This window comes from Labeo rohita, chromosome 4 (genome assembly GCF_022985175.1).
Source record: "Labeo rohita strain BAU-BD-2019 chromosome 4, IGBB_LRoh.1.0, whole genome shotgun sequence".
NCBI lineage: Eukaryota > Metazoa > Chordata > Actinopteri > Cypriniformes > Cyprinidae > Labeo > Labeo rohita.
In genome coordinates this window covers 35,502,073-35,515,722 of record NC_066872.1, presented here as the reverse complement: position 1 = coordinate 35,515,722, position 13,650 = coordinate 35,502,073, and the positions used below count along the sequence as shown (strand labels likewise).

Genomic DNA, 13,650 nt, shown 5'->3' with positions numbered 1-13,650 from the left:
GAAATAAAGCAGAAAATTAAATACTATTTAAAGTGAATCTTAAGTTTTTGAACAGCTTCTTTTTCTTTGCTAAATTAATTTAATAGAAATAACTGTTGCCATTGCAAAATAGGACTTAAATGTCCAGTTTTGCATCTGAAATAGATGCAAACTTATTGAGAGATAAGAGATACTTATTGCTTAAATGTACACGTTTACTAAGATATACTATGAGTCAAAAGTTTTTGAACAGTAGGATTTTTAATGTTTTTTTTTTTTTTTTTGAGAAATATTCTGCTCACCAAGCCTGCATTTATTTGATCCAAAGTACAACAAAAACAGGAATATTGTGAAATATTTGTAGTATTTAAAATAACTCCTTTCCATTTGAGTATATTTTAAAATGTAATTTATTTATGTGATCAAAGACAAATTTTTTAGCATCATTACTCCAGTCTTTAGTGTCACATGATCCTTCCGAAATCATTCTAATATGCAGATTTAACTTTTCAAGAAACATTTGTTATTATTAATAACATGTACAGGTTATTGGAGTCAGTATATAGTATATATTATATATTATTATATTATATTTTATATTATATATATTACACCGTATTAAAAGAAATACTATTAAAATTGTACTGCTAGAATGGGGAGTGTATTAAAGTTCATTTTATGAGTTGGAAATGGTCTATTTTTAAAATGCTTATGATTTAAAATAAAGTTTTATAATTTGCCATTGAACGTTAAGCAATACATAACATTTTTAACTCTACAATAGTAGACTATAGGCTATATTTTACTGGTGCTATTAATTATTGTCGTCATTTATTGTTGTACTAAGTACTTAATATAATTTAACTAAAAGAGCAAACCTTTTTTAGGCCAAGCATCTTTAAGATTGATTAGAAACCAGCAATAAAGAAGAAAATTAAATAACTATTTAAAGTGAATCTAAAGTTGAAAATCGTTTTGAATAGCTCGACTTTTTCTTTACTAAATTAATTTGATAGAAATATCTGTTGCTGTTGCAAAATAGGACTTAAATGTCCAGTTTTGCATCTGAAAAGTTAGATACTTATTGCTTAAATGTACACATTTACTAAGATATACTACGAGTCAAAACGTTTTGAACAGTAGGATTTTTAATGTTTTTTTTTTTTTTTTTAGAAATATTCTGCTCACCAAGCCTGCATTTATTTGATCCAAAGTACAACAAAAACAGGAGTATTGTGAAATATTTGTAGTATTTAAAATAACTTCTTTCCATTTGAGTATATTTTAAAATGTAATTTATGTGATCAAAGACAAATTTTCAGCATCATTACTCCAGGCTTTAGTGTCACATGATCCGTCCGAAATCATTCTAATATGCCGATTTAACTTTTCAAGAAACATTTGTTATTATTAATAACATGTATATCTTATATATATATATATATATATATGTATATATATATATATATGGATTAGAAATGATAGAAATTAATACTTTTACTTAGCAAGGATACTTTAAATTGATCAAAAGTGATGATAAAGACATTTATAATGTCACAAAAGATTTCTATTTCAGATAAATGCTGTTCTTCTGCACTTTCTGTTCAAACAAACCTGAAAAAATTCTACTCAGCTGTTTTCAACATAATACGTTTTTTTTTTTTTTTAAGCAGCAAATCAGACTGGAGTAATGATGGTAAAAATTCAGCTTCGAAATCACAAATAAATTACATTTTAAAATATATTCAAACAGAAAAGAGATATTTTAAATAGTAAAAATATTTAAAAATATTACTGTTTGTGCTGTACTCTGGATCAAATAAATGCAGGTTTGGTGAGCCGAAGAGACTCTACGGTTTAAAAAAAAACTACCTGTTCAAAAACTTTTGACTGGTAGTGTTTAAATTATATATGTCCAAAAAATTTCATACGAGACGCAAGAATATCTCATAGTTCTAAAAATAAATTTAAAGTCCAAAGGCCATGCCATTATGTTTTAAATCGCAGTACTTTTACAGTTAACTTTTCTTAGAAAGGTTTTTCAACCATTAAAAGATCAACTTAATCTAATAAGCAGTTTCCAGCGTTTTATATAAATGCCAGATGCCAGGCATTTTTGCAAAGCACAGGCTCATGCAGATTATGTAATAAATCTCAAGGAAGGAGATAAACATGAGTAATAAACAAGTACATTTTATTTACCTCATATCCACCCGAACTGCATCTAAACAAAAGCTGATAAATCTTTCTGTGATCCAAAATAGACATGACCGCAGCATGACATGCTCTGTTTATCAATGTGTCCCGATACAAATTAGAATCAGATTGCCGTATCAGGCTGCAACCTTCGCACAAGTGTGTACAAGAAAGTCAGAAAACAACTTGCATCAAAAACATCTCCTTTGGAAATTTAGTAGGGTCGGGGACATTAAAAACAGTAACAGTGTGGCATTTAAAAATTTGCCAGGTGATGCGTGAAGGGGAAAAAAAGAACATCCAACCGCACCAATTATAATGGGAAAAGCATAACTTTTAAAATATAAACAAAAACAAGTAAATAATTATATACTTGAATATAATCAGGCTGTGACAATTAAGACTAGTGTTCAGAAACATGGCATTGAAGGGGAACACGACTGTTCATTTCTCTCGCAAAGCCATGTAGACCCTCCACATGACACGTCTCTGAATGCAGCAGTGTAGTTATTCTGTTGGCAAGAAACAAACAAGAGCTTATGACGATTTCAATTTCATACAGATGATTTCAACCACCACCATTCAATGAGATATTTACAGCACCCCTTTCTAGAGTGTGTGCATGCTGTTCTTGGACTAAAAACTACAAAAAAACAAAAAAAACAAACAAAACAAAAGTCGAAAAAAAAATAATAAAGGGAATACATCAGCTAAAACATCATCAGGGAAATAAACATCCACAATATATGATACAATTCAAAGCTTAAATATAGGCATACTTTAACCAGCACATGCAGCTATGTATAGCCCAACAGAGCTCCTTGGAATTAAGGAGGGGAGTTAGTTATGTAAAAAATAAGCAGAGGCCGGAAAACTCTCATTCGTGTTGTGTAAAGTTGGAAGCCATTTTTTCAAGACGGTTATCAAAAACAACGAAAATACATAAGAAACAGAAATTTGTGTCCACTTGCACCAGATATGAGGACAGAGGATTGCATCGTCCACCTTTTCTAAAAGTTCTGTTCTCACCGGACCGAGCAACTCTCTCTCCACCGGTTTTCACCCCAGTGTGTACATCTCCCTTGCTTTCCTTGATACCGAAGGACAGGAAAAAAGAAAAAGAAAAAAAAAAAAAAAAAAAAAACACAGCAGCTCACAGGTTTTAAACACCATTGCTTGCATATGGCTGACAAAACTGATTGGGCATCCCAGGTTGCCCAACTGTAAAAGCTCCTGAACTTTTCCGCGGTTCTCTCTGGTAAAGAAGACGCAGGAGAAAGGAGCCTCGTATATAGCGAAAGAGAGAGCAGAGAGGATGGTGGTGGCCGTAAGCGTGTCCCTCAAGAGAACCCCAGTGAGCTGGACGTGCTGGATCGCTGGTTCAGGCGAGACATGCTGTTCATGCTGGAGCTGGAGGGCTTGAGGGGTGTGTTGGAGCCCAGGGCTTGTGGGAAACGCTGGTGGTAGCGATCCAGGCGTAGGTACTTGACCGTCACCAGCTTACCTGTAGAAAAGGCAGGATGAGTTAAAAGTGAAAACTGCAGTTGTTCTGATTAGTCTACAATAAATGCAACATTCGTTTACCATCAAACCAGGAGCCATGAAGCGCTTTGAAGGCTTTCCCAGAATGCTCTGCTGAAAGGCACTTCACATAAACGCAGCCCTAGACAGGAACAAGATCATATAGCAAATCAACTCATTAGCTAAATGCTTCAAGGAATATTACTCTGTATAAGTGAAATTCTAAAGCAGCACCATATCCTTTGTGAACAAGAGAATCCCAGAATTCGGGCTGTCAAACGATTAATTGCAATTAATCACATCCAAAATAAAAGTTTGTGTTTACATAATACATGTGTATGTGTTTTTATATATATATATATATATATATATATATATATATATATATATCTATCTATCTATCTATCTTATATTTGTATAAATTAGTGCTGTTCAAACGATTAGTCACAATTAAGTGCATCCAAAATTTGTGTATACTGTGTATATTTATTATGTATATGTGTATATGTATTTATATATATATATATATATATATATATATATATATATATATATATATATATATATATATATATATATATATATATATATAGAGCAAATATTTACATGCATTTACACATGGAGTGTAGTATATATTTATATTCAAATAATTTATATTATATATAAATATATATTTTATATATAAATATAACAGTTTTCTTAAATATATACATGCATGTGTGTGTCTTTAAATATACACAATAACTATACATTATGCAATATATTAAATAAACAAAAACTTTTATTTTGGATGCGTGATTAATCATTTGAACAGCACTTATTAAGTCTGTGTGTGTATTTATATATACATAAATATACAAAGTACACACACATGTATTATGTAAACAAACTTTTCTTTTGGATGTGATTAATTGCAATTAATCGTGATTAATCGTTTGACAGCCCTACCCAGAATGCACCGTTTAAAAAAAAAAAAAAAAAAAAAAAAAAAAACCCAAGAAGAGGTAAATAATACAGTTAAGTTTAATAATAATAATAATAATAATAAATAATAACAATATTTGTTTATCTTATTCATTTTGCTCATTTCAATGTCAAGTACCTATTAGCTTAGCAACATGCTAACATCAAACTCCACTGGAATCAAATGCAAGTAAAGTAAATTTGTGTAAAACATTCCATGATGTTGACGGAGGTGAAAAATAATTTACTTAAAAACACTTATTCATTTATGCATACTACAATATATAGCCATGAAACAAAATCCAAGATAGAATTAGAATTATTTTTGACAGTTTTAGCTAACAATAACAATACTGATAAAAAGTTGAGTGTTCTACGCATTTTATGTTATTTCTGTTATGTTAGCTTAGCAATACGATAACATCAAACTCCTAGCGTTAAACATTGAGAGTGTACCAAGTTGAAGGCAGCAGACAATTTATTAGCTTTTGGACAAGAGCTTTTAAACCCAGGCTGTATATTTTTGTAATGAACCACACAGGTTACTCACCTCTCTTGAGTTTTTGTCAACAGCTATGTGAACGATTCCATCGTTATCGCTGCACTTCTCCAAAATGGCTTCTTGAATGGCGAGGTGCCAGTTTTCCCCCACTTCCCTGTTCAAGAGGGAAATGCTGATCGGTGAGATTACTTTTCTCTAAAACACTAACATCAGGCAAACCTACATAATATTCTGCAAGTAAACCACCAATTCAATGTGAGGTCACACGCAAAAGTCCTTGGAAACTTACATTACAGGATCAAACATGTTGCGAATCTTCAAGCATGGCGTTAAGCTATTTGGTGGCGAATTTCTTCGGTCCAACGGAAATGCTGAAGAACAAAACAAGCCACTTTAGGTTCATGAACATACTCTCTGCATCCAAAAGAATGTGGACACTATACATGTTGAATGTTTAATATCAGTAACATCTGCATTAACAAGAAGTTTGATCTAAAAATAAGTCAATCAAAAGGATACTTATGACAATGTTTTATTCTGAAAACCCCAGTTAAGACTTGTATGGTTATATATAACAAATGATGTCTCTTACTGAAATTTGTTGTAGAACACCCATGAAAGACTCGCGTGATTTTAAAAATCCACATCGTTTTATACATATTTTGGACTATGGGTGGCACCATTATTTTGATGAAATGGTTGCACTCAGTGAGCGACTGGCACTACATGTTGCTTTTTTGTTTTTTTTTTACAGCAACACAACTCTGAAAATAAAACACTAATACGATGCAACATTGTGCGGTTTTGGTTTTACTTTTCAGTTTAAGGAAAACGAGAGAAGTGATGCAAGTTTTCTCTAGCGAAAAAAAGAGGAGAATATAAAGGGAAGATGCCTGTGGACGAACAAAACTTCCTAAAGACCTGCGACTTTGTTCTCTCGACTTTAGCCCGGATGCCTTTGAGGCTTTTAGTAGAGCACAGCTACCGAAAGAGCTTACAAACGGCAGAGACAAGAAATGCCAGATGCCACCCTGGCAGGATGTAAACATGCTGATGCTTGTCACTCAATAACCGGAGGCGTTCAGACTTCTTGTGGGGAAAAATTTTTTTTTTTTTTTTTTAAGGCTGTGCTTATATCCTTTGCCAACTGTAAGCTCTTTCAGTAACTGTGGTCATCGCATTAGTATTTTATTTTCAAAGTTGCAGTAGTTGCCACCGTTTTACATAATAATGGCGCCCCCACAGTCCAAAATATGTATAAAACGATCAAGATTTTATGGGTTTTCTACTACATATTTAAGTTAGAGAAATCATTTATGTTATATTGATACGTGTCTTAACACCTGGGGTTCCCTTTAAAACACAGATAGTTGACTCCGCACGAAGAAAACACTACCTTGGCCTTGCCACACTTTGGAGGGCATGCTGGACATCTTATCAGGTGACATTGAGGGCTGAAGCCACCTCCACACCATAAAGTCTGCCCCTCCAATCCTCTGAGTTTCTGTCCGGATGCGGGACTCATTAGCTGAGAGGAACGCAACGGCTCTGTCCCACACCTTCTTCATCTTCTTTCTGAGAGTACGACACAAACATACTCTTAAAGATGCACTGGTCCAGGAAAAAAAGGGTGTTTATACAAAAAAAAAATGCAGATATAGAAACAATACCTGTCTTGAGGCTGGACAAGAGAGTCACGGACGTGAGGGATGGGCAAGTACTGCTGCAAGTCCTTATTCTCCTGACAGGCCTCATTGTGGCTCCTCATTACATCTGTAAAAGCACAGGTATTTAAGATACTTTACACTTGCATTGAGTCTGAATTATAGCCTAATGAGAAGACAGGCTTACCGATGATTCTCTCCACCATGTCATACATCTGTCTAGTCTCCTCTTCTTCTTTGCGCCACCGGTATTTCATGTAATACACCATACCCAAAACTACACCGATGCCTACAGAGAAATGTAGGTACAGTTAGTGAAAAGATTTAGATCTTCTTTATGGTGAAAGCATCAACTTCTACAGAGAGCAGAAGACAACCTGCAAGGACGAGGAGAACTTTGTGGATCACAGTGAAGAAGGCGCGTCTGAGGCGGCAGAAAAAGGACATGCGAGGGTGGATGGACTCCAGGCGTGAGATTTCCGACAAGTACTCTATGGGTTGAGCAGGGTCGGCACCAATCAACCTGCCAAGAAAACAACAAACACAATGAACACAGGAAAACGGCACAGATGGCACAGTGATACTAAAGGCATGAATGTTACACCTTGATAAATCTCCATACAATACCAGTCATTTTTGATGTTTTTAAAGAAATCTCTTCTTCGCACCAAGCCTGCATTTATTTGATCCAAAGTACAGTAAAAACAGTTAAAATCTGGCACATTTTTACTATTTAAAATAACTGCTCTGTATTTGAATATATTTTAAAATGTAATTTATTTCTGTGATTTCATAGCTGAATTTTTAGCATCATTACTCCAGTCTTCAGTGTCACATGATCCTTCAGAAATCAGTCTAATGTGCTGATTTGCTGTTCAAGAATTTTTTTATAATTACCACGATTCTTTGATGAATAGAAAGATTTATCTGAAATAAAAAAGCCTTTGTAACATTATACACTATACCACTCAAAAGCCTGAAGTCAGTATAATATTTTTTATAATATTTGTATTTAGCACGGATGCTTTAAATTGATCAAAAGTGATGATAAAGACATTTATAATGTTACAAAGATTTTTATTATCAGATAAATGCTGTTCTTCTGAACTTTCTGTTCATCAAAGAAACCTGAAAAAAAATTCTACTTAATTCAACATAATAATAATAATACATGTTTTTAGCAGCAAATCAGAATATTAGAATGATTTCTGAAGGATCATGTGACTGAAGTAATGATGATAAAACTTCAGCTTTGAAATCACAGGAATAAATTACATTTTAAACTATATATTTAAATAGAAAATTTTTAATTAAAAAAAAAAAAAAAAAAAAATTCAAATTTACTGTTTTAGTTGTATTTTGGATAAAAAAAAATGCAGGCTTGGTGAGCAGAAGACAAATTTAAAAAAAACATCAAAAATCTTACTCTTCAAAAACTTTTGACTGCTAGCGTAGATAGAAAGATTAGATTAACAGACAGACAAAATGACAGATACCAACCTTATACCGACAACATCTTTGGTTTTCATGACCCACTCTAAAGACGTTTCAATCAAGTTTTCATAGGCTTCATTTTGGAGCTTGAAAGAGAAAGATGCTTTATTACATTGTGTGCATTTTCGTATTGCTAGAGCCTATTACAAAAGGTCATTGTCAATTACAGAAACAATGCAATTTGGCTCGAACAAAAAAAATGAAGATCAAACCCTTCAATAAATAAAACAAACCTTGAGGTACGTATAGGCGTCACTGAAAGAGACACTTCTGTTTAAAGGATTTTTAAGGTCTCTACAATCATGGTCTCCTGAAAGGCAATCAAAGGTTGTACTTTTTAACGCTACATATATTAAAACAAAGCATATATAAACATATTTATGCTGTAACCATATGCTCACCTGCAACATTAGCCAGGTGCTCATGTAGAGACAGGAGCAGGTTAAGGATGAGCTCTCGGTCTTTGACATCCTGTTCAATCAACGCAAGTAACTGTGGTGAGTGCATGTTTAAGGACAACCAGAAGTATGTTTTTGCTCTAATATGGGACACAGGCGAGCAGATACTTACATACTCCTTATCAAACTCTGGTCCGAATGGGTGTTGCATGACTGAAAAAGAAAGAAAAGTTAGACGACAACCGGCATTACTCAGCACTAGACAATATTGTAGTGTTATGACTAGACGGTATTTCCCAATCATGCCAAGGGAGTGATCGTGGAGGTGGGCTGCTCATCGTCTCACACTTGAGGGTGTGACTACGAGCGAGAGCCTCTCGTCAACTCACACTTGAGTCATTGTCTGAACATTGTGTTTCTGTCCTCGCTCTGGCCCGGGCCCAGATTTAGCACAGCGTGCCCTGCATGTCTCAATCATGGACTGCATTCATCTGGCTTATCAGATGTGAGCCGTCTGATGTTGCAAGCCATTTAATACATCAACCTCTAAGAGGAAGCCATATACTCTGGCATAACAACAGCTTTTATGTTTCAAAACCAAGTTTGGCCTAGATTTCAGGTGATGAGATCCCATTTTTTTGGTTATGTGGTTGAGCTATAGATGTGAGTGGCTTAAACCTGCTTAACCATGGTTAAACCACTATAATACATGGCCACAATTTAATTTTTGACAGGAATGAAAACAAAGCTGTGAGAAAGATATATACAGCGTGTTCAACAGACTATACCGTTAGCGACTGCTCAGCTAACAAAACAAATTTCAGAGAAGAAACTCCATAAAAGTTTTAAAAGTTGCCAATTGTAAAATTTGCGAGCTCTATAATGGCAGAACTAACAATAAAATATAGGACAAGTTCCTAAAAACTACTAAAATATTAGACACTTCATAGGACTAAACAGGCTTTGTTTGGAATTGGATACTTGCATACTAATAAAAAAGGCATACTACACAAACATTTCAAACTGTACTATGCTACATTGTTGCCATAAGTCCTTGTTACCAGTTGTCAATTGAAAAACTAAAGTGAATATTTGGCATTTTTTGGCAGCCTGATCAAATGATGAGTCAGGACGTTATGAATGACTTAAAGTTGCCACACTGGATGATCAAGTTAAGTCCATTGCTTTGTTGGACATAGTATTGAATGTTCTCACATATTTCATGCATAAAGACTGCTTTAATACTGTGCATACTGCAGAAATAGCAATAGTAGTTTGACTTTGAGAGAGATATATATATATATATATATATATATATATATATATATATATATATATATATATCTCTCAAAGTGAGAATTATGCATTTAGTCAGCCAGAGAGAAGTCAGTCACTCTAGCTGGCCGCAAGCTCCCAGAGTCCCCTGAGAGACAGACAATTAGGCCGCTTTAGCTTGTCTGTGACCTAGATGTCTGCAGCACGCTCTCCAGTCAAAGCTCCCTCCCTGAGAGACCGGCCATGCCACAAATATACATAGTAATTCATCAGTCGGCTTCCTCTCAAGAGCCGTCTCTGCCTCCAGAGCACTTTACTCTGATGGTACTCAAGCTATTTAAACGGAGTGGCATTGCATGCACATCCAAGAAAGAACAGACTTTCTCTCATCTGGGAAAATGCATCAAAAGATTAATGCCGGCTATCATATTATGAGCATAAATGATGTCAACATGTCAAAATGTGGGGACTGCCAGACTAGCCATGATTATTATCAAATAACAGGCACTCAGAAGGTTCCCACACTAATCAAGAGTAAATTTCCATGACTTTTCCATTATCTTTCAAGTCATTTGTAATTGCTGGAAAAGGAGTTTTTAAAATAATTACAATTAATTTATTTTAAACAATTATTTAAAAGCACAAAAATTACAACGTGAATATTAAATCAAATTTAAATTAATTATTCAGAATTATTTTACAATTATTTTTAAAAGAAGAATTTATATTCTCAATTAACTCAATATTTTAACTAGTCAAAAGCACAAATCAGGTACATTATGGGTTGCAGACTGGTTTTAGTGTACAAAAACCACAATATTTAGCCAAACAAAAAAGTTAGTGCAGGGCATGACCAAAAAAATGCATATAAATTCATATGCATTCAAACGCACTTCCATTAAGAAAATGGAAGAGTCAACTGAAAAGTTTGCGTCACAAATCTTGTTGCAACATTTAAGGTGAAGGTGTGATAAGCTACCTCAAATCCAGCAAAGCTGAAACAGTCATTTGACATAGCATGAAGCACACATTTTTCTAATGCAAATACCTCTCTCTGTCCCATAAAGCACCAGCGGCATAGTCCATTTCCTGTCTAAGAAGGTGCAAATAGTCTGGGTTGATAACTGCTGTGTGAATTAGTCACATTTGACTCATGGAGTTGCATAAACAAGAAAAACTTTCAAGGAACTTTCTAAAGCATTAAAAGTGTCCATTTGCCATATATAGCAGATGCAAAACAATCTTATGAGGGATGCAACACTAGTGCACCTACAACAAACTTTTTGAAAACATTATTGACCTAATAAATCTTAAACCTCTGTTCAAATAATGAAAATGAATGTGAGGGTTCACAGACTACCGGAACAATACAAAAGCAGTTCATCACACCATAGTAATAACATAATATTTCTATGTATCATCATAATTTCAAATATTTATGATATTATAGTCCAAAATATGCATTATATAATGCTATTGCAATGTCTTAGAACAAAGCCGAACGGGAATACAACATTAAGTTCCGTTGTATATTATATGCACATTAATATACCACAGTATTTATGTAACAATCATTCTATATACCACAGCACCTAAGTATTAACGCACCATGGTTATACCATGGAATACATTCATTTGCTATGGTATTTATGTGGTATTCATTCAGTAGCATCAAATACCATCAATTTACCATGGCCATACCATGACTTTTGGACAAAGCACCAAGGCTTTGGGGATGCGGTAGCATGTAAATATCAGACTACATGAATATGGTACTTAAAAAGAACACTTTCTAAGAGCAAAGCTCTTTAACTGACCCAAAATGTTGCTTAGGTATACAGCTGACTAGGTTTGGAGACACATGCCACTTTCTGCACTTCATACTTACTGACTGCATCCCCCTCGGAGGTGCTGGAGCCCCTCATCCGCAGGTACATTAGGCCCAGCAGGACGAAGAACAGGCAGGCGGCTGTCAGGAGGAACATGGACAGGTAGTGAGCGCTGAAGCCGCCGGTGGCGGACACCTCCTCGCGTTTAAACTGCTGCAGGAGCTCGTCCTCCGGGACCGTGGTGTGCTGTTTGGGCTTGAGGACTGAGGCATGGCTGTAGGAGTGGTTGGAACCGGTGTGGTTCGAGTGGTTCGCTCGGTAGGTCGCTGTGTAGGAGGGAAAGCGCGGTCTGAGCCCGAGACTGAACCGACTACTGCTGCTGCTGCAGGGGGATTCGCCGTCTCCGTTGTCGAGGTGGTTCTTGCTAAAAGAGCTGGACGGGATGCTGCTGCGGTTGTCATCCCCGTCAATCCCGGAGAGTTTCGGGTAGCTGCGGCTCACGTAGCTTCCGCTAAACTCCCTCGGTTCCTTGTCATCGTCGTCCCTCCGTTCCCCGGCCATCTCTAGACTGAAGTCGGGAGTATCATGCGCGCCGAGCGCCGTCTTCTCCGAGCTCCAGATGCTCCGGTACGGGGAAGAGGAGGCGGGCGGACTGTGTCTGGAAGTCAGACGGCGTTCGCGGGGACGGTCTCGTTCACCCTCCTCTTCCTCCTCCTCGTCTGAATCAGAGTAATCCCTGGCTAACTTACTGCTGTTCGACTCATAAAACGCCTTATTCCCGTTCAAAGCCCGACTGTGTCTTTCCGTTAGGTCCAAATCGTTGGATTTCCCTCGGTCTGCCCACCACGGAGATCCAGAAATGCTTTTCCTGTCCACGGATAACCCGAGGGAGGCGGCGGCGGCGGGTGTTCCCGCAGGCCTGATCGTGGGTGTCTGCTGCGCGGATCCTCGGTCTCTCCTGCTGCCGCCGTGATTCGGGCCTCCTTTCTTCTGCGGCGCCTCCGCGTCCGACTCGTCCGAGCTGAAGCCCAGCACGAACTTTCCGGCTCTGCGCTTTTCGCTCCGGCTGGCGCTCAGACGCGTGACGTCACTGCCCGGTGGCCTGGCGCTGAATCCCGGAGCTCGCGCCGCGGCGTTGCTGTTACTAGCGCCGCTACTGCCGTTGCTGTTGATACTCCCGCTGCTGCTGCGTCCCTTTCCGCTCCGGGAGCCCCGCGGCTGTGGCTGCTCCTCCCGCAGCTTTTTCAGCTTCTTCAGGTACACGGGCCGCGTGCTTTCCGTCACCGGGCCCGGGGTGAAGCCGAGCCGTTTTAATTCAGACACAAGCTCCTCATCCGTTAACTGTGCAGACGCCATCTTTGCACGAAAAAACGCACACAGCGAGACACGGCGGAAGTGACGTAGAAGTAAGCGGACAGACGGCCAACTTGAAAGGGAAGAAATGGGAAACTGTCTTTTAATTATTAAATGAACAACATTAAACATCACTGTGAATGACCGAAAAACCGGTCAGAAGGGGTACACATGATGAAAAAATAAAGTATAGAAATATTAAAAACAGATAAAGTCTCGCCTTTCATGGAATGACACATTTCACTCAGTAGGGCCATAAAGTTGGTGTTTCTAATAATAAATTTACATAATAGAAACCTTTTTTTCATCTCATAAAGGAGTTACGACGTTATGGTATTGAATATAATAATAACAATAATAATTATTATCATCATTATTCATCTTATGTTATTTTAGTATTACAATAATATGTAGTATTAGAAATAATCATTTTATTGTCATTTCTTAAAATAATTTATTTAACAAATAGTATTATT

At 36.5% G+C, this 13,650-nt stretch overlaps 1 protein-coding gene across 1 annotated transcript; it reads right to left on the bottom strand.

Annotated features, from left to right (window-relative positions):
* Positions 1-2,152: 2,152 nt before the first annotated feature.
* On the bottom strand, positions 2,153-13,212 carry lemd3 (LEM domain containing 3). Its single transcript, XM_051108286.1, has 13 exons — positions 11,881-13,212; positions 8,890-8,930; positions 8,721-8,790; positions 8,553-8,629; positions 8,326-8,405; positions 7,203-7,348; positions 7,013-7,114; positions 6,832-6,934; positions 6,558-6,736; positions 5,451-5,532; positions 5,210-5,315; positions 3,760-3,838; positions 2,153-3,679 (listed from the first exon to the last, which is right to left on the bottom strand). The coding sequence occupies exons 1-13, from the start codon at positions 13,175-13,177 to the stop codon at positions 3,516-3,518; spliced, it is 2,526 nt and encodes an 841-aa protein (XP_050964243.1). The 5' UTR covers positions 13,178-13,212; the 3' UTR covers positions 2,153-3,515.
* Between the last annotated feature and the right edge of the window lie 438 nt (positions 13,213-13,650).

Bases quoted from the DNA above. Each gene is read 5' to 3' on its own strand.
- lemd3 (XM_051108286.1), bottom strand. From the start codon at position 13,177: ATGGCGTCTGCACAGTTAACGGATGAGGAGCTTGTGTCTGAATTAAAA. The intron at 8,406-8,552 runs GTTTGTTTTATT...TTCTCTTTCAAG, and splicing joins ACGCCTATACGTACCTCAAG to CTCCAAAATGAAGCCTATGA. The intron at 3,680-3,759 runs GTAAACGAATGT...CCTTTTCTACAG, and splicing joins TCATGGCTCCTGGTTTGATG to GTAAGCTGGTGACGGTCAAG.